The sequence below is a fragment of the Puma concolor genome, chromosome F2, assembly GCF_028749965.1.
Source record: "Puma concolor isolate L17-30 chromosome F2, mPumCon1.1.hap2, whole genome shotgun sequence".
Classification (NCBI taxonomy): Eukaryota; Metazoa; Chordata; class Mammalia; order Carnivora; family Felidae; genus Puma; species Puma concolor.
Genome location: NC_141684.1, coordinates 39,396,721 through 39,423,088, shown reverse-complemented (window position 1 = coordinate 39,423,088; position 26,368 = coordinate 39,396,721). Strand labels below are relative to the sequence as shown.

General features: G+C 41.7%; 1 protein-coding gene across 1 annotated transcript; it reads left to right on the top strand.

Annotated features, from left to right (window-relative positions):
• The first annotated feature begins 665 nt into the window (after positions 1-665).
• On the top strand, positions 666-26,109 carry ERICH5 (glutamate rich 5). Its single transcript, XM_025923031.2, has 3 exons — positions 666-1,154; positions 21,444-22,469; positions 24,641-26,109. The coding sequence occupies exons 1-3, from the start codon at positions 1,097-1,099 to the stop codon at positions 24,751-24,753; spliced, it is 1,197 nt and encodes a 398-aa protein (XP_025778816.1). The 5' UTR covers positions 666-1,096; the 3' UTR covers positions 24,754-26,109.
• The last annotated feature ends 259 nt before the right edge of the window (positions 26,110-26,368 follow it).

The window sequence follows — 26,368 nt, the reverse complement described above, 5'->3', positions numbered from 1 at the left end:
CCATAAATTATGAAGAGTAAAATCGTAACTTTTTGGCGGCAAACCTGGCAAACACTACCCTAACTAATTAAAGTTAACATCACCAGCAAGGGGACATCATGTGCCTATGTTACAACATAACATCTTGTATTCCAGCCCAAACTGCATTGCCTGAAAACAGTCATAAGAAAACATCAGACAAATCCAAATTGAGAAATATTCTACAAAATAAATGGCCTGTTCTCTTAAAAAATGTCAAGGTCATGAAAGACAAAGTCTGGGAAACTACATCAGATTAAAGCAAACTAGGGGCACCTGGGTGACTCAGCCCGTTAAGCGTCTGACTTCAGCTCAGTTCATGATCTCACGGTTCATGGGTTCGAGCCCCACGTCGGCTCTGTGCTGACAGCTCAGGGCCTGGAGCCTGCTTCAGATTCTGTGTCTCCCTCTCTCCCTGCCCTTCTCCTGCTCACACTCTGTCTCTCTCTCTCAGAAATAAATAAACATTAAAGCAAACTAAAGAGGCATGACAACTAAATGTAATGTGTGGTCCTGGATTGGACAATTGGCCAACGTTGAATATGAGGTGGATTAAATAGTGTTAACAGCAAACTTCCTTGTGGCAACACAACTGCTGTTATGTAAGAACAGATCTGCCATCCAAAGCTGGTCTACCAATCAATAGCCACGGGCCACAATCGCCTCCTCCCCCCTCCCCAGCTATTTAGTGATGATTCAGATGAGCCCTCCCAGTCCTTCGTTCTCTCCGGGGCATCCTCCCTATGCCTCTCTGAGTCTTTTTTCCTCTTCTCCTTGACCCCACCCTCCACCTCCTGCCAACCGGGCTCCCTGTTCCTGTCTTCTGCTTCCTCGTTCCCGCCTGCCCGGCCCCCTGGCCCCTTCCACCTCCCGGCGGCAACCTTCCCTCGCAGGTGCGCCCGGCACCCCGGCGCTCCGCTGTGCGCTTGCGCTCTGCACCCGCCAGAGCCGGGCCAGCCGCCGGAGAAGCTTCTGCGCCGCGGGTGCAGTTTGCGCGGGATCCGAGCTCCTGGCCGACCCTCGCGCCAGGCTGGGACAGGTGGCTGCGCTCACCCACAAGGCCGCCCTTCTGCCCGCGATGGGCTGCTCCAGCAGCGCCCTCAACAAGGCCGGCGACGGCAACAGGCTCCGCAGCGGTGAGCAGGGGACCCGGCTCCACCCTCGCCCGGGCCTCGGGGTCGCCTTGCTCCCTAGGGTTCCGAAAGGTGCGACCCGCCCGGCAGGGGGCGGGCTGCTCACTGAGGACGGGAGTGGAACCCAGGGCAGAGCGCCCCTCCCTCCCGAACCCCGGAGCGCGGGTGCTGGAGCTGCGGTGTGGAGGTCCCGGTGCGCCCCAGCCGCGCGCGCTGCCGGACGCGGGAGGCCGAGGGCCGGGCCTGGGGTTATCCGCGGGGCGAGCGGGGAGGTGGCGTTAAACCCCTACCGCGCTTGGCCGGGGATTCCCTTAAACAGATGAGTAATTTCCTGCCCTTACAAGAGGTGCTATTTAATCTCCAAAAGTACGAACTTTCAGATCATATAAAGCTGCAAATTCCCTGGGAACCATTAGTTTCTGGTCCTAAGGAGAAACGTGATCCCCGTTTTTCTACCAAGACCTTGCCCTTCCGTCAGCATTTCAGCATCAGAGATGGTAACGGATGCGGAGAGCACAGATGGACATTCACTCCATCAAGTAGGATCCTGCACTTTTGAAGAGGTCAGATACACTTCCCCTGCCCTTCGCTTCAGTGTTTTCTTGACGAATATGCGTGCCATATAAAGTGGTCATCACCGAAATTCAACAAATATATTTTGAGCGTCCATTATGAGATAGCCAAGTGCCTAGCTAGATGCTGGAGATACAAGTGACCCTACTTTTGAGGGTCAGGGATAGAAGAGACAGGCAATAAACAAGTTAAACGAATGATTAAGATACGTTTCTGACCGTGGTAAATCCTGTGAAAAGAGTAAGCAGATTAATGAACTAGAGAATGGGTTTTATAAGCACTTCTTAGATTCTGAATGGCTGACATTTTGGATAAAGCTTCGAAGGTTAAGTAAATTCCTTCAAATTAGTTTGCAGTCATATTCAAGGCTAACTGTAGGGGAAAATTTGCACTCAAGTTCATTCTTTTCCACAGGTCTTCTTTTAGCATCTTGTGTTATTCCAATAACACAGAAATGTCTTTCTCTCAGATTTTGTAGTAGCACAGGGTTTTCGTGAATGCTGTTTCAGAGTTGAGACACCGTGTCCTAGTTAGAAGTATGTTGCGTTGAATTCATTTTCGTGGTGTGTGATAATTTATTTTTAATTTCAGTAGATAACAGAAAGCAATAAAAAGTTTAGAAATAAGCAAAGTAATTAAAGCCATGTTTAAGTGTGATTCCAAACCTTTTGTCTCTGACAATGCAAAGTGAAGAAATATCCATTCCTTGTGTACAATAGTTGCTGACCTTTCTCCTAAAGAAAAGAAAGCCTCTGTACCCCAAATATGCTCTCAAGAGGCCAGTGCAAAAAGTTAGTTAATTGATTAATTAGAGGCTAGTACAAGGAGAAATTTCTTTAACGTTTCATTTTATTTTATGAAGTCAGGTGGATTTTGCATCCTGCTCCATGATAAATCCTTGTTGGTTTCAATATGAAAAATTGAGGAAAATTGATGCTTCAGGAAAGGTACACCATATTTGGTTTTTCTCATCCCCCTCCATGGTCCCAGATATCCTAGGAGTAACATACTGATTTAAAAAACAGAGAACTGGGGCGCCTGGGTGGCGCAGTCGGTTAAGTGTCCGACTTCAGCCAGGTCACGGTCTTGCGGTCTGAGTTCGAGCCCCGCGTCGGGCTCTGGGCTGATGGCTCAGAGCCTGGAGCCTGTTTCCGATTCTGTGTCTCCCTCTCTCTCTGCCCTTCCCCTGTTCATGCTCTGTCTCTCTCTGTCCCAAAAATAAATAAAAAAACGTTGAAAAAAAAAATAAAAAACAGAGAACTAAATCATCATAGATTTTTTTTTTGATAAAAACATGACTGAGGGGAATGTTACTCTTAGGGAAGGGCAAAAGTATCCAATAGGGGGAAAGGGTTTTTAATCCTCTCAAAAAATAATGAACAACGTTTAAAAAAAAAAAAAAGAAAAAAACTTTATCACCAGTATTAATAACTGTCTACATAAGTCACACCTTTTCATTTTTTATTCATGCTTTCATCATTGTTCTAAGTTTTCACAGATGTTGTTCTGAAAGAAATATTTAAACGCCTGACAACCAGTTTCAGTGCATTGAAAATTAATTAATACGCTACATAAACTGCTCAATGCACGTATTAAATCAGTCAACAGGTGCATTTTGCTTTTGATGCCCAATCACACAATACTCTCTTGTAATTGGATACTATTGTGTGTTCATCAGCATTTCAATGCTGATCCATGATCTTGGAGGCTCAATAAATAATTCATTCCTGTTTCTACAGCTCAAAACTTCTTTAAATCCTATATATAATCCTAAGTCTGTGGGTATGAGCTTTTAGATGAAAAAATCCAAGTTTATTAAATGTCCTGTATATGCATTTACTCACTGTACCCCTGGTGCCTAACAATATTTGGCGCATAGTTGTTGAATGAATTACTTCATTTAATCTTTAAGACAATACTATGACTAAGTATTATGATCATCTCCATTTCACACATAAGGAGCCCTGTGACCTTGGGCAAATTATCTACTCTTAAAAGTCAGAGCTGGGCTTTGAATTCAGGTACTCTGATTCCAGAGCTTGACTTCTTTCTCTTTAAACCACCTGTGATAACTAGATTTAAATCTGATTTATTTTATTTTTTTATGTTTTTTAATGTTTATTTATTTTTGAGAGAGAGAGAGAGAGATAGAGACAGACAGCGTGTGAGCAGGGAAGGGGCAGAGAGAGAGGGAGACACAGAATCCAAAGCAGGCTCCAGGCTCCTAGCTGTCCTCACAGAGCCTGAAATGGGGCTTGAACTCACCAACAGTGAGATCATGACCTGACAGAAGTCAGATACTTAACTGACTGACCCACCCGGGCACCCCGATTTAAATCTGATTTAAATTTCAGATCACTCTGGATCCCCATTAGAGGTGTGTTCATCCACTATGCAAACAACAAAAGAAATACAATAAAATGTAATAGAGCATTATAATTTAATAAATTTAATAATATAATCACAATATTATAATCCCTAAATAAGATATGTGTTGTAATATATTATACAGATGTGATATATAACTTATAAATTTATTGGATATTAATATATAATATACATATTTTAATACATATTTGTTTACCCCTAGATAAGTTAGTAAAATATGAAGCTTATATATATTACTTCCAACTATAAACTATAAATATTTGGGGGACATTTGTTTAGCCCTAGAGTTTTTTTTTGTTTATTTATTTTGAGAGAGAGAGAGAGAGCAGGGAAGGGGCAGAGAGAGAGGGAGGAAGAGAGAATCCCAAGCAGGCTCCATACTGCCAGCGCAGAGCCCAATGTGGGGCTCAAGCTCATGAACCATGAGATCATGACCTGAGCTGAACCCAAGAGCTGGACTCAGTCAATAGACTGAGCCACCCAGGTGCCCCTAACCTTAGATGTACATAGATGTAGAGAAACTACCAGTGTCCTCCCATAGAGGTACAGATAATCTTCCTATCGCACCAGAGATTCTTTAAATTTACAGTACCAACCTTTAAAAAATTTTTTTTAATGTTTATTTACTTTTTGAGAGAGAGAGAAGGCATGCGGGAGGAGCAGACAGGGGGAGACAGAGGATCCAAAGTGGGTTCTGCGTTGACAGCAAATAGCCAGACGTAGCGCTTGAACTCATGAACCAGGAGATCATGACCTGTGCCAAAGTCGGATGCTTAATCGACTGAGCCAACCAGGCACCCATCACAATATCAACCTTAAAACCCTATAGGTTGATGTTAAAATATATGAACTAGCCTGTAAACTGGATTTGTGTTGACAGTTCTGCCCAACTTAATTTTCTGTAACTGGCTTAAGAACTGTTGTACATGATGCAGTATTAGCCTACAAGCAAAAGAATCATTAAATAATGGGTTGGAGTAGGTTACCTCTGAGATCTCTTATAGCTCTAAAATCCTATAGCATTAAAATATGAAGCTGTTTATTTTCTGGGCTTAAGTTTAAATCAGATAGCAGCTACTTGGTTAGGTTGCTGTTAGGCTGAATAGGAAAATCCATTCTACCGATCACACAGATGCATTTGTTCTGACCCACCAGACACCAGATGACTGACTAGAAAGAGGTGTGGAGGGATCAGGACAAAGGTGGATAGTCAACTAACTACCCAGTGCTACTCAAAGTGTAGAGCAGGGCCTGGTACATGGTACACATAGATTTTTACTCAATGCCTTAAAATGTGCGAGGAAAGCGGCTTTTCTTTCCAGAAGGACTATTAGACAGATTGAGTGGAATTTCTTATGTTTCTGGAAGCAAATTCTAATTATTAGGGCAATATTCTGTTCACAATTGCTGTTCTTTTCAGAGCCCCAAGGATCTGATGGAATCTGAACACAAAGGTTTTGTTGATTTTACAGACTAATGGACCCACAGGTGTCTAGGTCTTTGTATCCGAACCTTCCTCCCTGCCAGCCTTCTGTGTACATGCACAATTATTGCTTTTCTCTTTCCTAATATAAATCACCACCCGTTTCTGGCAGACTTTCTTCCTGAGATCTTACAGCTTAAGCACCAGCATTGACAAAGTAAATAGATGGTAATTATTGACAAATTCATTGCTAGGTTAATGTGTACATTTTCACTGACAGCTATAATCATTTGTTTATTCTCACCTGAACTCTTGCTAGCTGCTTGGAGTCCATGTTACCTAGGCAATAGAATGAGGCTTGAATTTCATGCTGTTATGTGAATTGTTCTTTGTTCTGTGGAGATACCTTCAGCCTTCAACCAATATTTTCACATAGTGACATTTCAGTCCTAAGCAGACATTTTTTCTTTGTAATTGAAGAATAAACATCAAGATTAAAACTCATTCAAAAAATTTTTTTAATGTTTATTTTTGAGAGAGAGAGAGAGACAGAGTGTGAGTGGGCAAGGGGTAGAAAGAGAGGGAAGGCACAGAATCCGAAGCAGGCTCCAGGCTCCGAGCTGTCAGCACAGAGCCGGAAGCATGGCTCGAACTCACGAACCGTGAGATCATGACCTGAGCTGAAGTCAGACGCTTAACCAACTGAGCCACCCAGGTGCCCCAAAACTCATTTTAATGGACTTTCCTTGCATGCAGATGTTATATAAATGGGGTTTCTTTCTTGAAAATGCTAGAAGTAGGAACCAAGTCTTGTATGTCTTTGTGTCCCCTCTAGAGCCTGGCACACAGAGGATGTTTGGCAAGTTTTTGTGGTAGGGTGGTTATTACATACAGCTAATTAAAATGGAACATAAGAATTGCATACGTGGGGGCGCCTGGGTGGCTCAAAAGATTGGGCGTCCAGGCCTAGATTTTGGCTCAGGTATGGATCTCACAGTTTATGGGTTCAAGCCCCATGTCAGGCTCTGCGCTGACAGTGCAGAGCCTCCTTGGGATTCCCTGTCTCTCTCTGCTCTGCTCTTTCTCTCTCAAAAATAAATAAATAAACTTTTTAACAAAGAGGGGATTGCTTGAGTGGTTCAAAAATTTGCAAACGGTTGAAAAATGCATGCTGTGAAAAGTGTACCTCCAGTCCTGTTTGCACCAGCTACTTAGTTCCAATCACACCCATGGGTAAATACTTTTATTAGGTGTTTTTTTTTTTAATTTTTCTAAAGTTTCCTTATACATTGTAAATATTGTTTCCCTCTCTCATCTTCATTATAAAATGTATTATACCCACCGTTCTTCACCTTGTTCTTTTCACCTAACAAGACAGACATCTTTCTATCTTGATATATAGAGAACGTCTTTCTCCTTTTTTATCCTTGCTTAATAATCCATCGTGTGATTTGTTTAACCAGTCCCCTATTGATAGGCATTTGGTTTGCTTCCAATTTTTTCTAGTGCAAACAAGGCTGCAATGAATTCCTTTATATACGCATCATTTTGAATGTGTTCAAGCACAGCTATAGAACAATTTCCCAGAAGTGGCATTATTGGATTAAAGGGTATGTGCATTTATGACTTTGATGGATATCTGCCTAAATGCCTTCCATAAGACTTGTACCAGTTTACACTCTCCTCAACAGTATAGTACTCTCTCTCTCTCTCTCTGCCCCTCCCTTGCTCACACACACACACACACACACACACACACACACACACACACACTGTCTCTCAAAAATAAATAAACATTTAAAGAAAACTAAAAAATAAAAGGGGCGCCTGGGTGGCTTAGTCGGTTGAGCCTCCAATTTCGGCTCAGGTCATGATCTGGCTGTTCGTGAGTCTGAGCCCTACATCGGGCTCTGTGCTGACATCTCAGAGCCTGGAGCCCGCTTTGGATTCTGTGTCTCCTTCTCTGTCTCTGCCCCTCCCCTGCTCACACTCTTCTCTGTCTCTCTCTCTCAAAGATAACATTACAAAAAAACAAAAAATTTTTGAAACATTTCAGTAAGTTTCTTATAAAATTGAAGGACTTTCAAGATTAGTGCAGCCACATCAAAACATGGGTGTGGAGAAGTCAGGAGACAAGGCAGGAGCTCCACTTGGTTCCAGATACTTTGGACTGTGATCTCATTTAATCTCCACAAGAGCCTTCTGAAGCAAACATCTGTATCACCAAATGCAGCTAGGAAACTACAGCTTCATGAGGATAAATAGCTTGTCCGAGATCTCAGAGCTAGCAAGTGATAGGGCTGAAGCCCAGTGTGTGTGACTCAGAAGCCGCTACTCTTTTCACAGTCCAGTTCCATCTGGAGTCTAGTCCACTTCTGCGATAACTCATTGTATGGCCTTCCCTGTAGGAAAAACACAATCCATATTTGTTTGGTGGGTGGATGGGAGAATAGATGGATTGACAGAGATGGGGACTCAGGGGAATGAGAAGTCCTATTTAGAAAAGCACAGGGATTTCAACAACAGCCAAATGATGGAAAGAACCCAAATGTCCATCAACTGATGAATAGATAAAGAAGATGTGGTTTGTAGATACAATGGAATCCTGCTCAGCAATGAGAAAGAATTAAATCTTGCCATTTGCAACAATGTGGATGGAACTGGAGGGTATTATGCGAAGTGAAATAAGCCAGTCAGAGAAAGACAGATATCATATGTTTTCACTCCTATGTGGATCTTGAGAAACTGAACAGAAGACGTTGGGAAAAGGGAAAGGAAAAAATAGTTTCAAACAGAGAGGGAGGCAAACCATAAGAGACTCTTAAATACAGAGAACAACTGAGGGTTGATGGCAGGGGTGGGGGAGAAGGGAAAATGGATGATGGGCATTGAGGGGGGCACTTGCTAGGATGAGCGCTGGCTGTTGTGTGTAAGCAATGAATCATGGGAATCTACTCTCAAAGCCAAGGGCACACTGTATACGCTGTATGGTTAGCTAACTTGACAGTAAATGATTTAAAAAATAAAAAAGAGGCAGAGGGAGAGTAGGAATCAGGACCCAGGTAATAACAGAAACCGGAAGGAAACATTGGTTGAGGTGGGCTTGGGAAGAGAATAGGTTGTGAAGAGGGTCTCCTAATCAGGCAGGAGAAGGTCAACATAGGAAAACAAAGCTTTATTGTGTTCTTTTAAATCATGTTCCTGTAAGGTTGCCACATGTCCCAGGTATTATCCACAGTTTCACTTCTGTGTTAATGTTTTATAACATCAAGTTTAAAATAAAAACCTAACACTTGTGGGGGGTTACTGAAAGGCTCACCAAAACTGATAAAAGCATCAAACTTGGCCAGGCCTCAAAAGCTGGTGTGTTTAACTGCATGTAGTTCTAGGTAATTTTTTTAAGCAAAATACCAGAATATAGCTCTCCAGGTGAGTGTTAATGTCTGGGAAGTATCAAAATGACCTCAGAAGCTTCTTTACAGGGGTGCCTAGGTGGCTCAGTCAGTTAACCGTCCAACTTCAGCTCAGGTCATGAGTTCAAGCCCTGTATCAGGCTCTGTGCTGACAGCTCAGAGCCTGGAGCCTGCTTCGGATTCTGTGTCTCCCTCTCTTTCTGCCCCTCCCCCACTCATTCATTTTCTCTCTCTCTCTCTCTCAAAAATAAATAAACGTTAAAAACAAAAAGAAGCTTCTTTACGTTCCCAGGGATGTTGCTGTTGTTCACGTTCTTTGAACCCCTCCTTGGGAGTTTACACCAGGTTCTGGAGTTCATTCTTTTGTATATATTCAAGGGTGTCAGAGGTTTGCCCTTTAAGGATTAAGATTGAAAAGAAAAACCACATTGTGTTAAACAGCTAAACACCCATGGGAATTACTTTATGAAGGTAAACGAAATAGGCCAGGCGATGCCAGTGTGCTCAGAAACAAGGAGTGGTCATTGGAAAAAGGCAAGGAAAAGAAAGGGCAGCCTGTGTTGTAGGGGCAACTTGAGCTGACATCACTTTCTTCCCCATGGAAGGGCCCAAGGATCTGTGGGTCCCCAGGATAACTGGGCTGGGCTGTGGTGACTGGGTGGCTGGAGTCCCACACCTAGGAGGGATGACCCTCTTTTCTCAAGACTACATACTCAACAGTTCCTTATGGCTGCTCCTCTGTCCTGGCTTCTCTAATGAGACAAAAGAACTCAAAACCCAATAACATGTTCTTCATTCATACTGAACACTGCTTAACATTCAAATCTGTATGGCTCTGAAAACTTGCTTGAGATGAGCACATTATGTCAGGCTAGTTTAGATAAATGGAGTGTCCAAATGTACATTAAGTAGAAAAGTCAAGATGCAAGAAGATCAAGAAGCATCCGTAGACAGCAAAATGGCACCCTTGCCCTATCGATCTACTGTAGGGTCACCAAAACTCACATTTCATTTATAAACAATGTACTCTGTAGCCATGACACTGTAGAACACTGTAGAACATGACAAAGCGGACATCAAAATAGCACCAATTAATACCATCCAAGGTAGATATAAAATGAACATGACCTCATAAGCCAAAGATGGAAATGACTCATGTTCAAGAGGCCACTCAACAAGCCTTCTCTATGACCTGAACCCCTAGCCCTTCCTGGCTTCTTTGTAGCTGTTCCTTTTGCCTCGCCCCTAGGTCCCCCCTTTCCCAGACCCCCCTCTCTCAGTGATGGACCTGTCTCCTCTCCACTAAAAGAAGTGTCCTTGACATCCACTTCCTTGGATGTAGCATCAAACCAAGGTTTTTTTGTTTGTTTGTTTTTGACTATCAATTAATAGTCTGTTCCCCTCATCAGGATTTTCCCGTGTGGTGACAATACTTTCTCAAGCCTGTAATATATTTTTCCTTACACTGAGTGAAAATGTTTTCTTCAGAGGCTTGCCTTTAAAACTTCCTCTTAAAGGGTCCCTGCAAGATGAGAACATTCCACGCTTTGCAGACAGCCCTGATTGATCTGTCGTCGTTACGTTCTCAGCCTTGCCCACCTAAATGCTCCTCTAGTTCTGTTGATGGTGACAGAAATATATTTGTCCCTGTGTTGCATGTATCAGAGCCCCCCAGCCTGTGAGAATGAGTTTCAGTGTGCCAGCATTTCTCCCAGCCCTTAAGGCAGCTGGGCAGGGAGGGACCTTGCTGTTATTGATAGTGATAAGGAACTCTTTCTCCTTTTCCCTTTAGTTGATTTTGGGGAGGGGGCTATTCTTACCGTTTCCATTTTCCTAAGACTGATAGGAACCACATAGTTTCTTTTGGCTAATTTCCTTTCCCTTTGCAGTGGAGTAGTAGCCTCTATAGACTAGATGGTTATGAGAGGATTTGAACGTGTGAGTGTGTTTGTGTGTGTGTGTGTAAATTTCAACATATGGGAGACAGTATAGAGTGCTGATTAAGAATGTGGGTCTGGAGTTAGACTGGCTTCAAATCCTGGTTCATGATAACTTATTAGTGGTATAACTTTGAGCCACTCAATCCCCTTGTGCCTCAGTGACTTCATCTGTAAAACGGAATTAACAATAGTACCTATTTCATAGACTTGTTCTAAGGAATAAAATCAGTTAATACATACAAAGCACTTAGAGGTAGCCTAAATAGTGCTTAGAATAGGGATTGACAAACTTGCCTGCTGGCCAAATCCAGCCCACCACTTGTTTTCGTAAATGAAGTTTTATAGGAACACAATTATGTCTATTCATTTACATGTCACTTGACTGCTTTCTTACCATGGTGACAGAGTTGAGTAGTTGCAATAATGACCCCAAACCAGCAAAGCTGAAAACATTTACTGTCTGTCCCTTTACAGAAAAAAAAATTGCTGACTCCCACCTAGAGTATTGCCTAGTAAGTCCTCAATAAAAATTGCCTGTCATTAACATCAATTTTAGTAAATCTCAATTTTTTTTGTATTGCTTTTCCAAGATCAAGTTTTGTTTTTTTCCTCAAGATCAAGTTCTAAATCCTGGAGTTTGTTGATTTCCTGACATTTTCATTTTGGTAAATTTGTAAAAGGAAAGGAACTGTTAAAAATATTAAGTTAGTAATAAGGGCACCTGGGTGGCTCAGTTGGTTAAGTGTACGACTTCAGTTCAGGTCATGATCTCACAGTTTGTGGGTTCGAGCCCTGTGTCAGGCTCTGTGCTGACAGCTCAGAGCCTGGAGCCTGCTTCAGATTCTCCCTCTCTCTCTGCCCCTCCTCGGCTCATTCTCTATCTCTTTCTCTCTCTCAAAAATAAATAAGCATTTGAAAAAATCTTAAAAAAATTGTCTTTAAAAAAACTATTTAGTAGTAGCACAAGTGGTACAAAAATAGCAAAAAATCATAAAAGTGGAATGAGAATGATCCAAGTTTATGAAACGGTTTTTCTAAAGCTATCAGATGTTATATTGCTAGGTTACATGCTCTTGTACTTTTGCTGCTATATTAAAAAAAAACCTTTTATTTTAGAAAAGTTTTAGATTTACAGAAAATTCATGAAAGTAGTGCAGAGAGTTCTCATAGACCCATACCCACTTTCCCTCATTACTAACATCTTGCATGAGTAGGGCAGGCTTGTCACAATGAATGAACCAATGCTGATACATTATTATTTTTAAAAATTGTTTTAAGGTTTTTATTTATTTTTGAGACAGAGAAACAGAGCATGAGTGGGGGAGGGGCAAAGAGAGAGAGAGAGAGACAGAATTTGAAACAGGCTTCAGGCTCTGAGCTGTCAGCACAGAACCCGATGCAGGGCTCAAACTCACAAACCATGAGATGGTGACCTGAGCTGAAGTTGGACACTTAACCGACTGAGTCACCCAGGCGCCCCACTGATACATTATTATTTACCAAAGTCCATGCTTTATTCAGATTTCCTCGGTTTTTCTCTAATGTCCTGGTTCTGTTCTAGAGTCCCATTCAGGATTCCACACTACAGTTAGTTGTTGTGTTTCCTTAGGCCCCTCTTGACTATTACAGTTTTTCAGACTTGTTTTCGATGACCTTGACAGTTTTGAGTACTGGTCAGGTATTTTGTAGACCATCCCTCAATTGGGATTTATCTGTTGCTTTTCTTATGATGCTCCTAGGCTTGTGGGTTTTGGGAGGAAGACCACAGAGGTAAAGTGCCCTTCACATCACATCATATCAAGGGTACAAGTTCTCAGTGTGACTTATTACTCCCTCGTAAGCTTTTCTAAGATTCTGAAGCTTGAAGAAGGGCGAACGTAGATTTTTGTTTTATACTCTAGTCTTACTGAAATCTTATAGTTAAAATTTTTTTTAATTTTTTTTTAATGTTTATTTATCTTTGAGAGAGAGAAAGGGAGAGAGCAGGGGAGGAGCAGGAAGAGAGACACAGAATCTGAAGCAGGATCCATCCAGACTCTGAGTTGTCAGCACAGAGCCTGACCTGGGGCTCGAATCCATGAACTGTGAGATCATGACCTGGGCTGAAGTCGGATGCTTAACCGACTTACCTTGTGGAGTTTTTAGGAAGATTGAGTGAGATAATCCACAAAAAGCTCTAGGCAAAATGCCTCAATAAACATCAGCCACAAGGCCTGTTCAGGTTGGTGAAGTGTCGCAACTTATGCCTATTAGAGACATGATCTTCACTTTCTCCCTCCTCGTCCTTGCTCATCAAGATGCCTTTGATTTCGTAGACTCGATTTCTGCCCAAATGTTGGATCCCCGTGTGCCAGTAATGACCATCAGCCAATGAAGCTGTCTTTTTTTAGTGGTGAATACTGTTGATATTTCAAAAGTGATGTTTTCTGCAACAGCTTCTTTGACGTAAGAGTCTATCTTCTAGGAGTCTAAAAGAAATAAAATGAAATTGGAAAATCTTTTCTGAAGGAGGTAACTATTTGTCATTACTTGGCTCTGTAGCTTTTAGATATCAGCCTTCCCCCTCTTCAGGCCCTACATCTCCATGTCTGCTCATCAAGTGTTCCAGAAGTGTCTCTCCAACTACATGTTCTTGTTTCTTTATAGTTAAATTTCCACATTAGGTTCACCTTCATATTTTATCAAATTTACTTTGTGATGGTCAAAACTAAGTTTAAATGTATCAAACCAGGTAGTTCTATTAAAAAAGACGGCTTGTTCAGGGTGCCTGGTGGCTCAGTCAGTTAAGCATCGGACTTTAGCTCAGGTCACGATCTCACTGTTCATGGGTTCGAGCCCTGCATCAGGCTGTGTTGACAAATCCTCTGTCTCCCTCTCCCTCTGTCCCTCTGTTGCTCACGTGCTCTCTCTCTCTCTCTCTCTCTCAAAAATAAATAAACATTAAAAAAAAAAAAAAAGAAGCTTCATGGGTGCCTGGGTGGGGCTCAGTTGGTTAGGCATCCAACTCTTGATTTTGGCTCAGGTCATGATCTCATGGTTCGTGAGTTTGAGCCCCACGTTGGGCTCTGCACTGACAGCGCTGAGCCTGCTTGGGATTCTCTCTGCCCCTTCCCTGCCCATGCTCTTTCTCTCAAAATAAATAAATAAATAAATAAATAAATAAATAAATAAATAACATTTAAAAAATTATTTAAAAAAATATGGCTTTTCCAATTTTTATTTACAGTCTCTAGGATTTTTTTTGCCTGATGGTTTCACACTTCAGTTACATGGGGTATTGCTTAAGTTCATGTCTCTTCAACATGAATGCCCTGCCAACATCTACTGACTGACAGAACGCGCCCTTGGGGCTTAGCATTTGTGCCACGGCCCGCGAGGAAAGTGTTTTTACATACTTTAGTGAGGGAAGAGCACAGACACATCTAGAATAGCTCCACTAGTAGCTCCACAAATGTTTGTTGGATAAATGATAGGATGAAAGTGAGGAGAAAACAAAGAATGAAAATGGGAAAGAAGATGAGTAGACTCTTCCCTTGGGGCTGACTCATGTGGCATCTGGGTTCCCAAAGCCCAAAAGCTGCAGGAACCTAGAAATGGTGGCAGCAGGGGAAAATACCAGGGAACCCCCCCACCAACCCCACTATTCTCATTGATTCTCTAGAAAACCCAGCAGACAAACCAGTGAGGTCTCTGGGATGTCTGATGGGTCATAGCCATGGGATAGGAAATATTGACCTCAAGTTTTTCTCCTCGCTGGGTAGAAACTTTTCATTTCTGATTAGGGTAATGAACGGAGTTGAAAAGCTTCCATTGTAATGTGAATTTCAGGTATGTTAGCTCTAGTTCTAATCCCTTCTGTAATGTTGCCTAGTATTTAACTTCTTTGTGTGCCTATCACAACGGTGCTTACAACCAGGGTTCTGTTAGTTCAGCTGTCACAACAAATTTGTGCATGGATCAACTTACAACAGAATCAAGAGAGATAATGAGCACCAAAGGATTAGGCCCAGAGCAGTGTATGATTTGATAAAATGTAGGGTTCAGAAAACAGACACATCTTTAAACAACTTTGGATGTGGAAACAATGCATCTCTCCACAATATTTATTATATAGTAATACAGATTAGGCACAGAATGTCTTCTGTGTGTGGACCAAAAAATCTCACTGCTTCAAGTTAGAGTGCTAGAAGAAATGATGTAGTACCTTCTTCTACCTCAAGGAGGTATATCTGGGATTCACAAAACCACGCAGACAGAGCATGTGGAGATTCTTGGGTGAGAGGTAAGGCATAGGTACCAAGTCGTACTTAGTGAGGGAGGTAGCCATTATTTGAATCTCCATGTAGACAGTAAACTTTTTTTTTTTTTCTGACAATAAACTTAAGGATGGCAGGGACCAGATCTTCCTTGTCAACCGCTGTAAACTGCTCAGCTCAGAAAAGGCATATTAGGCACTCGAATACTTGAATTCAGTGAATAAGTGAAATCAAAGCCAACAAACAGAATGAAAGAGATTTATTTATAAAAAGCTGCCGGTGGACTTTATTAATGCCAGTCAAGTCCTGCCTGACATTATGAATACTATCACATTATTGATCAATAATCACATTAAAAATTTTTTTTAATGTTTTTATCTTATTTTTGAGACAGAGAGAGACAGAGCATGAGCAGGGGAGGGGCAGAGAGGGAGACACAGAATCCAAAGCAGGCTCCAGGCTCTGAGCTCTCAGCACAGAGCCTGACACAGGGCTTGAACTCATGACCTGAGCTGAAGTCAGACGCCCAACTGACTGAGCCACCCAGACACCCCAATCAGTAATCACATTTTAAAACTTACCATGACGACCCAATTCTGTAGGTCAACATTGACAGTTTTATAGTGTTTAGGGGACTATTTATCCAAGCTCTTTAATGTTGACGTTCATTCTTTCTGTTGCTCAGTTAGCTGTAATTTATTTGACAGGGGCCACCACTAGACCACACAGGACCTTTGTGAAATTAGAAAAAGATGCCCTCCCCGCCCCTGACACATGCAGCCTTGCAGCCTGCAGGTGCACAGAGGCTGGAGTTGAGCTCTCTCTCTCTCTCTCTCTCTCTCTCTCTCTCTCTCTCTCTCTTTCTCTCCCTCTCAGCAGAATGCCCTGTGCAGTGAGAAACCCGCACCTGCGTAGCTGTATGCTGCTCCCCCCAGTTTACTGAGTACCTTCTCACATCACACATTGTATTGGGGAATATGCATATTATCACCTCAGTCAATTCTCCAAAGAGGCCTGAAAGGCAGCTCTCATATTCCCATTTTACAGATAAGGAAACTGAGGTCTAGAGAGGTTAGGAGCTTGTCTAGATTGCACAGTTGAATAAACGGTGAAATCAAGATTCACGTCCAACATCAGAACAGTCTGGATTGCGCTGTTCCAGCTGAAGAGGAGGAAGGTCAAACAGATCCAAAAATCCTACTTCCCTCAGCGGCTGGGGATAAAAACATTCTGAAGGATATGCAGTCTGGTGCCTGAGAGGAAGTGTTTGTGGCAACTTGTAGACTTCATTGCTGTATTCTCTGAGAGGCGGTTTGAAATTACCATTTATTTTCCAACCTTTTCAGTTTTTTACTTCGATCTCTTTTTTTCTGAATAAGCTTAGAGAAAGGTACCAATACTAGAATGAATGAAATTACCTTACGTGTCTGTTTGCCCACCATAATGTCTTCCTTTCTAGGGCCATCAAGTGAGGTATGATACCGGTGACGGCTAGCATGGACTGTCACTCAGTGGTGCCGGTCACTGTGACAGTGCTTTCCACTAGCAATGTGATGCATGGAGTCCTCACAACGACTCTGCCGATACTGTTCCCATTTTACAGGTGGTGAAACTGAGGCACAAAAAAGGCTTAATCAGGCTAGTGAGTACAGGAATCAGGACTCGAACCCCCCACATTATGGGTGTTGTCTTCAAGGTCATACGATCTCTGCCCTGCCTTTCAGAACAGATTGTGCTTTTCTCTCACATAGGAAAAGAGAACTTTGGGGCTATTAGGTAAGAACTATTACCTCCAGGGGCACCTGGGTGGCTCATTTGGTTAAGCGTCCAACTTCACCTCAGGTCATGATCTCACAGTTCATGGGTTCAAGCCCCATGTCAGGCTCTGTGTTGACAGGTCAGAGCCTGGAGCCTGCTTTGGATTCTGACTCTCTCTCTCCCTCTCTCTGCTCCTCCCTTATTCTCTCTCTCTCTCTCTCAAAAATAAGTAAATAAACATTAAAAAACAAAGGAGAAATAAAAAAAAAAGAACTATTACCTCCAAAATACATTCCTTTCAAAATTCAAGCAGAATGCAGTTAATTAATATAAATACAAAATGAATGTGGTGTCACTAAACTTTTCTCTTTTATTTTTTTTTTTGGTGATTATTTTATTTATTTTTTATTTTTTTCCTCAAGTTTTTATTTAAATTCCAGTTAGTTAACACAGAGTGCAATATTATAGTTTCAGGTGTAGAACTGAGTGATTCATCACTTTCATACAACACCCAGTGCTCATCACAAAACTGCCCTCCTTAGTACCCATCACCCATCTAGCCCATCCCCCATCCACCTCCCCTCCAGTAATCCTCAGTTTTGTTCTCTATAGTTAAGATTTGGTGATTAAAAAAAAAAAAAAAGTTTTGGTGATCATTTTATTTATTTATTTGTAAAAGTTTATTGACTTATTTTGCGAGAGAGAGAGAACAGGGGAGGGGCAGATAGAGAATCACAAGCAGGCTCTGTGCTGCCAGCATGGAGCCTGATGCAGAGCTCGAACTCATGAACTGCGAGATCATGACCTGAACCAAAACCAAGAGTCAGATGGCTTAACCGACTGAGCCACCCAGGTGCCCCAAGATTTGGTGATCATTTTTAAGACATTTTATCTCCTTTGAGCTACCTTAGAAAAATATTAGAGACAGTGACATTCTTCTGTAATATTTCCCAGTTTGGCTGACTATTTTCAGGTTATATTATAAAAATATTATATGTCAAGGGCATTTGCCTACTTCAAGTATATCAATAAGATTAGGAAAAGTACCTAAGAATGAAAATTGATACTCTGATCATGGGCATAAATGTTCTAGTTATGGCAAAAATTGATAGAACACTTGAGTATTTGTGACACTATTCATGGAAAATAACTTTTTATAAAACTTTTTGGAGAAGAAAACTTGATTTAGTCTGATAGCATAATATGTTTTTCAAAATATAGAATTGAGTGACTTTGGTTTGGGTGTGTTGACACATTCCCCCCCGTGGCTTTCTGCTCTAGAAGAATGATGCCTTTAGAATGCACCCACAGCTGGCACAGTTGGATGAAAGTCGTTCATGTCATTTAACTGACAGTACTAATCACCATAATAACTATTTTACCAGAAAATATAATTTGGCAGACATCTGTGATTAGTATACTAACACATTTCCTTGTTAATTTCCTTAGACAACCCTCACCAGAACATCCTTCGTGTGATCTGAATGAATCGTCCTGTCATAATGAATTATTTTGTAGGCCTGAGAAACCACTTTTATTAAGTTGCCTTAAGTGCTATTAATTTGAAAACCTTCTTCATGATGAAGCCTGAGAGAGAGGCGAAGGATAGCCCTTCTCCCTATTCTGACATATGACCCCTGGGGGGCCCACAGCCAGGGCCCAATCTCCCCACATCCTTCCCAAACTCTGCTTCTCCAAGCCTCAGCTTGAATTACTCTCCACCCAGGGCTTCCCACCCAGCCCCAGAGGCCGGGTGGGAAATGATTTAGTGTGAACACATGTATTAAGAAGAGAAACAATTAGCAGTGAGTTGAATTAATGACAACACATAAACTAAGGAAGTGAAGACAATGACAATTATTATTTCAGGGAAATACAAAAAGAAATTTACGCAAAGGAAGAGCTTACTGTTTGGCTCAGTTCTTCCTAGCAGACATACTCATTCTATGGACATGCACTTGAATGTTGATTTACCCAAATTACAACATGATTACTATGTTAAATGATTGCTAATATATAGTTGGTGAATTGAAAGGAAATGTTAGTGTGTAATGGGAGAGGGTGTGGTGATAGAGGTAGGAGGAGAAGGAACCGAAGCCTTTATTTTCCATAGTGGGAGTTCACTGAAAAGCCCAAACTGAAAAATCATGAAGTAGCAATTTGCTTAGAGATATAGAAGAAAAATATCCCTTCAGACAGCTAAAAGAATTAAAATATTTGCCCCTAGGGAAGGGGAAATGGGAGAGGAGATGTGAGTATTAGTTGTGCATTTTACATTAGATAAGCGATATTCAGTATAAATGTATGCATATGTAACTGGGGTGAGGAGTAACTTAGGGAAAAAATATTAAAACAATTTTTTTTACATTTATTTATTTTTGAGAGACAGAGAGAGACAGAGCACAAGTGGGGCAGGGGCAGAGAAAGAATGAGACAGAATCTGAAACAGGCTCCAGGCTCTGAGCTCTCGGCACAGACCAGACATGGGGCTCGAACCCACAAATCGTGAGATCATGACCTGAGCTGAAGTTGATGTTGAACCAGCAGAGCCACCCACGTGCCCCAGGGAAAAAATATTTAAAAAGAGAAGAAAAGAAAAACAATCTTTGGGGGGAAAAAAGGGTAGAAGTATATCACCTAGAGGTCCATTTTAACATGTTGGTTTATTTTCTCTCAGTGTTTTCACCATCTATTTGTGATTTACTTTTTCTTCCTCCCCCTTTCCCTTCCAATCATTGACATTACTATACTCATACTATATGTGAAATTGGTAGCTAATTTACTGAGCACTTAAGTGCACGCAAGACCTTGTGCCAATACACATTTTATATGCATCATTTCGCTTGATTAACCCAACTGTGCGTGCCAATATTTTAACTTATTATATCATAAATATATTTTTTAAGTTTTATATATTTATTTTGAGAGAAACAGAGATAGTGTGAGAAGGGGAGGGGCAGAGAGAGAGAGAGGGAGAGAGAGAATCCAAGCAGGCTCCATGCTGTCAGTGCTGAGCCAGACGTGGGGCTCGAACCCACGAAACCACGAGATCATGACCTGAGGTGAAACCAACAATTGGATGCTCAACTGACTGAGCCACCCAGGTGCCCCATAAATATTTTCTTATATTAACATATCGTCTTCATAACCATCTTTTTTCATGGTGCAGTAGTATTCCATCCAACAGAATATTTATCTTTTCCCCAACTTATTAGACTTTTAAGTTGTTTTTTAATTTTTGCTATTGTGAAGAATACTGAGATGATATATATATATCAAAAAATATATATTTTCCTGACATTTGTGCTTTTAGAATAAATTTCCAGAAGGAGGATTACTGGGTCAAAGAGTATAATCATGTTGCCAAGTTGCTTAGCTGTCTAGGGCACTTTTGTGTTCCTCCTTTAATGTTGATGCCTCGTGCAGCCTTGATGTGGGGGGAGAGAGAGATTCACTGCCATTTTACAGATGTGACAATTAGGAGCTAAGTCCCCAAGGTCACACAGCTGGGGGAAGAGCCAGAATTACAATGCCAGAATTACAACTCTTTCTTGATTTCTGCCCCCCAGATGAAATGAAACACAGGTTGAACTGTCCCTGCCACTTTCCTTCCCAGACATCTTGATCTTTACCGAGTGGAGCTTCTCCGTCATGGGGCCCTTTCCTTCCACTGAGGCCCATTCTACTTTGGGAAAAAGTAAGACCTCTGTAGCAGCCCAACACCACACACTGAAATCTTCTACTAAGGCTAAGGATGAGAAGGAGAAAGAACATGAGAAAAAGCAAAGTGAAATGTGCTTATTGAGAATATGGGAAGGTGTCTAAGGAGCAAACAAGAAAATATTGTAGTTTTGGAGGACATGTTAGAGCTGAACACAGTAAAGAAGTTTGACTTGGGGAATGTTTAGGTCATGGTATGGCCTCTCTTTACTCAACTATACACAGGACTCTCTCTCTCTGTCTTTTAAGTTTGTTTATTTATTTTGTGGGTGGGGGGGGGAGAAGGGCGGGGGGGGGAGAGAATCCAAAGCAGGCTCCACACTGTCAGTGCAGAGCCAAATGCGGGACTCAGTCTCACGCACCCTGAGACCATGACCTGAGCAGAAATCAAGAGTCGGACTCTTCAAGAGTCGGACGCTTAACCCCTAGAGCTACCCAGGCGCCCCACCACCGGACTCTCTTAAATCTACTTCTTTTTTTTTTTTATGTTTATTTATTTTTGAGAGAGAGAGAGAGAGAGAGAGAGACAGAGCACGAGCAGGGGAGGGTCAGAGAGCGAGGGAGACACAGAATCTGAAGCAGGCTCCAGGCTCTGAGCTGTCAGCACAGAGCCCAACATGGGGCTCAAACTCATGAATGGTGAGATCATGACCTGAGCTGAAGTGGGATGCTTAACCGACTGAGCCACCCCGGTGCCCCTTAAATCTACTACTTGATTGTGATATATTTTCTGAGGATAGAAACTAACCAAAAATTTGTATTTTTTCTTTTTCAAGTGAATATTCAAAAAGTAACTTTGCGTATCTATTTTTCAACCATAGAAGAAAGCGAGTCCTGCTTTGCCCAACCCAAACCACATACTCCGGGAAAAGAATCATCTACTCTTTATGGCAAGGTACAAAAGGAAAGTCCTCCTCCGTTAGAGAAGCTCAAGATTTCAGCAGCATCTACAGCTAATGGTGTTAAATCCCTCCGGGAACAGCCCCTGGCAGACGATACTACAGACCCACCAGGACCTACAGAAGACGCTCAGCCTTTAGAAGGACCCAGGGAATCTGAGCCACTTCAGCCGCATGTCAAAGATGATACTCCCGGAGCAGGAGAGAAGAATGACACGGAAGCAGTGACAGAGGCTCAGTCTTTAAAAGGAAATGCTGAGACTGAATCTGCAGGAAGAGATACGAAGTATCAGCCGTCGAGGATCACAGGAGAGAGGGACTCTCCTGGAGCAGTGGAAGGTACTGAGAATCCACAAACTGCCAGAGAGATGAAACCTCTAGGAACAGAGGAGGAAGTTCCTCCTCTGGAAGCAGCTAGAGAGCCACAACCTCAAGAAGCAATGGGAAAGTGTGAACAGACCCAGCTCCCAAAAACAGTTCCCAAGGAGAATGAATCTCCAGAAGGATTGGAAGGGGGTCAGTTTGTGGAAATGGCTGGAGAGCAGAAACTTCAAGAAACATTGGGAAAAGATGAGCAATCCCAACTTCTAGAAACAATTCCCAAAGAGAGTGAATCTCCAGAAACATTGGAAGGAAGCCAGTTTGTGGAAACAGCTGGAGAGCGGCAACTTCAAGAAACAGTGATAAAAGATGAGCAATCCCAACTTCTAGAAACAATTCCCAAAGAGAATGAAACACCAGAAGTATTGGAGGAAAGTCAGTTTGTGGAAACAGCTGTAAACAATGATTTGCTCCATAAAACTCCTGAAGGTCTAGGAAACATGGAGCAGATTCAACCTGAAGGGATAGTTGGAAGCATGGAGCATCCAGTGGGAATTCTAGAAACAGGAGCTAATATGGAAACGGTCAGGAAAATTCACACTAATGAAGAGGACCAACACATTGAAGGTAAAAGTGATGTTGTCCGAAATTCAGGGTTGTTTAGATGTGCTACATAAGAGATCGTCCCTGGGGATCTCTATTTCAGGGGTTTGAACTTCATTTTACCCAAACCAAAAAGACTTCCATACCTGAAAAACAAGCTCTTAGCTTTCTAGCAAAAATTTTCTAAACCATAGTCTGTGTCTGAAATTTTTAACCTGGAGTTTCATTGTTGAATACACTTGGATGTTGAAGGCAACATGTTAAAATTTCTGAGTTTTTCCGAGTTCACTTTTCATCAGGCCCCATGGAGGGTACGAGGATCCAAAGTAAAGATGAATAGGTGGTTAGTGGGGGAATTAAGCTTCTAATGAAAGAGTACCCACATAATGGATCTTCGACTATAGTTTTCATCTTTGCCAATCTTATCCTTAGAAAATTACGGTCAGTCTGCTTGTGTCCTCATATAGTCCTCTTGTCTTTCTGGGAAGACTGGAGAAAATGTATTATGTCTTGGTAAAATGTGTTTTTACAATGTACCTCACCAGCATAAAACAAAGGGTATCCATACTGTTCTTTATTAGAATTATAATTTAAAAATAACATTTCTTCTGGGACATGATTTACATTTTGGTAAATTTTAGCTTCATACTACAGTATAATTAAATAAAGCACACGTCTGTCTGTTTCTTGATTCATTTATTACCCCAGCAGTTTTTGAGTGCTAATCATATGCCAAGTTCTAGGGGTACAGGAGATAGGCCCTGTCCTCACGGTGCTCATAGGCTAGCGGGAAGAAGGCAGAATGGAAACAAGTTACCACAATCTATCGAGGTAAGTGCTTTAATGAAGGTGTAGAAAAGTGCTCCAGGGAAAACAGGGGAGATGTACTTGTTGCACTAGGGTTAGCAAACTCAAGTCGTTAGGGCCTAGGATAATGACCGTGAGTGAAGCGAGGGGCACATGTTATGGCATGGGGAGCCCTGGGGACCGTGGTGAACAGGAGCACCGTCCTAGCAAAAGAGGCACCGCTTCTTGGCTCCATCCATGAGCCTGGGGGTCAGTGTGGCCCATTCTGATTTCTTAGGGAGACAGATTTGTATCTACAACATCCAGACTTTTAAATATTTGCAATCTTTTTTTTTATCTCTTTTTTTAATGTTTATTTTTGAGAGAGAGAGAAAAAGAGACAGAGTACCAGCAAGGGAGGGGCAGAGAGAGAGAGAGGGAGACACAGAATCCGAAGCAGGCTCCAGGCTCTAAGCTGTCAGCACAGAGCCTGACATGGGGCTCGAACTCATGAACCATAAGATCATGACCTGAGCCAAAGTTAGATGCTTACCCAACTGAGCCACCTAAATGTTTGCAGTCTTTAAATGTTTAACAATTGTTTTCTTTAAACACCATAATGGCCCTAGGTTTCTGGGCATGCCTAGACCACCTTTTCATTTAGATATAAATGGAACGTTTTTAAAACACTTTAAAAATGTTTATTTTTATTTGAGAGAGAGTGAGAACATGCACACAGAGGGGCAGAGAGAGAGAGACAGAGACAGAGACAGAATCTGAAGCAGGTTCCAGGCTCTGAGCTGTCAGCACAGAGCCTGATGTGGGGCTCCGACTCATGAGCCATTGAGATCATGACCTGAGCCGAAGTTGGACGCTTAACCAACTGAGCTACCCAGGCGCCCCTAAATGGAACTTTTCATTTATAGTATGCTCTGCTGTCATTTCTTGGGTAATTCTGTAGACTGATTTTATGTAGGAGGATGCCAAGATAGGAGATGTTAAGTGACATCAGCCATTCAGAGGATCTGAGAGAATCAGGGCAATTGCCTTTCCTTTTTTTTTTTTTTTTTTTTCAAGGGTTACATTTTTAAAGATGTTTTATTTATTTTTGAGAGAGAGAGAGAGAGAGCAAGGGAGGGGCAGAGAGAGAGGGAGACACAGAATCTGAAGTAGGCTCCAGGCTCAGAGCTGTCAGCACAGAGCCCGACGCAGGGCTCAAACTCATGAACTGTGAGATCATGACCTGAGCTGAAGGTGCCCCAGGGCAGTTGCCTTTCTAGATACCATCAGAGAAATTTACTAGTTTGACCTAAAGAGCAGAAACTGCCCCACTGGAAGTCAGCTGTGAGGTGCTTTATTGTCAATGATAAATGAGAGTATCTTAATATCTCCTTTGGTTACTTTTCCAGGTGAGACAGGAGAAAAAGTTGAAACAGAGATGGAGGATGAGAAAGTAAGTGAAGGGACTGGAACAAAAGAAGAAGAAACAGGGGAAGCTGTGGACCTTTCAGCAGCCATGTAGATGGATGTGGTAGCAGAAGGATGAATAGGCACAGGTGTTGTGATAGAAAATGTAGTGAAGTGTGTGACTTCGGATCTGATTGTGTCTATAAATGTCTATGTGTTTTATACAAGGAGTATGGTTATCATGTTCTTGATTACATTGTTCCATAAAACTGCTAAGCTGTACACAGTTTTCTCAGGCACTTAGAATAGTTATACATTTAGAACTACAGTAGCCACGGCCAGTAAGGACTAGGGTATAGGATCACTGAAGAGTGTGAGGGTGTTTTCTTCACTGTGGCAACACGTCCATTCAGTTCAGAAAATGACACCCTAAAAAGAAAGTATAAACCTTAGGTGTAGGTGGCTGGAGAAAGGAGTTAAATTTTAGGGAGCATATGATAATCAAGTAACACAGTTATAATTACAACGGGATAAGAATGAACAACAACATCAGGGCAAACTATATCTAGTGGGTTTTTTTTTTTTTTTCTGTTGCAGAATTTAAAGCTGGTAGGAACCTACTCACCTTAAGTCTGTCTACTACCATAGACTCTTATTTATGTCAAAGGAGTGCAGTCTCTGGTGCTGTTGCAAGATCAGGCATTTCCACACTGAAAGGCTACACGTTTTTCCAGGTGCCATTTTAAATCAGTTGTTGATTTTACACTTATGTGAAGGGTTTCATTGGTGTTATCCTTTTAACTGACATTAAAGGCGTTTTAAACTTACTGACTTTTAAACGTATTTCAGAGACAACAGACAGCAAGAATTAAAACCTAGATTTGCTGCCTATGTGGAATTTATTCCCTGGGTCCTGTTTTGTTTCGTTTTTCAGATTGCTGTGGCTTAATGTTAGGCTTTAGAGGTAGAAAGGAGCTAAGAAATCAAGATTTAGAAACCATTTGTAATATTGCATTAATGTTAAAATGATGCACCATTGAAAGTTACTTTTCACGAATTCTTCCTAAGTTGCCAAGGGATTTTGGTAAAAGATTATACATGAATATAGTAATGACAATAGCAATCTTGTCTACCATTGAGGACCTGTGTTTATGTATATCAGGATAGAATTATATTCTGGAAACATTTTGTTTCCTTTTCTTATTTGTAAATGTGTATTTTTAAGATAACTGCTCAGATGAATTAACTAGACTCTTTTATTTTTAATTTTTTTTTTAAATTTAGTTAACATATCATGCAATATTGGTTTCAGGTTTAGAATTCAGTGATTCATCACTTACATACAGCACCCAGTGCTCATCACAAGTGACCTACTTACTACCCATCACCCACAGCCCATCTGCCACCCACCTCCCTCCATCAACCCTCAGTTTGTTCTCTGTTGTTAAGGTCTCTTGTGGTTTGTTTCCCTCTCTTTTGTGGTTTGTTTCCCTCTCTTCTTTCTCACCACCCCCCCCCCCCCGTTCATCTGTTTTGTTTCTTAAATTTCACATATGGGTGGAATCATATGGCATTTGTCTTTCTTGGATTTGACTTATTTCACTTAGCAAAATACATTCTGGCTCCATCCACATCATTGCAAATAGCAAGATTTCATTCTTTTTGACAGCCGAGTAATATTCCATTGTATATAAATAATCTCTTCTTTATCCATTCATCAGTAGACTCTT

What these genes read in the sequence shown, in the direction of transcription:
- ERICH5 (XM_025923031.2), top strand. Translation starts at nt 1,097, where the DNA reads ATGGGCTGCTCCAGCAGCGCCCTCAACAAGGCCGGCGACGGCAACAGG. An exon ending in CGGCAACAGGCTCCGCAGCG is followed by an intron (nt 1,155 to 21,443) that starts GTGAGCAGGGGA and finishes TTTCAACCATAG; the next exon opens with AAGAAAGCGAGTCCTGCTTT. An exon ending in AGAGGACCAACACATTGAAG is followed by an intron (nt 22,470 to 24,640) that starts GTAAAAGTGATG and finishes TTACTTTTCCAG; the next exon opens with GTGAGACAGGAGAAAAAGTT.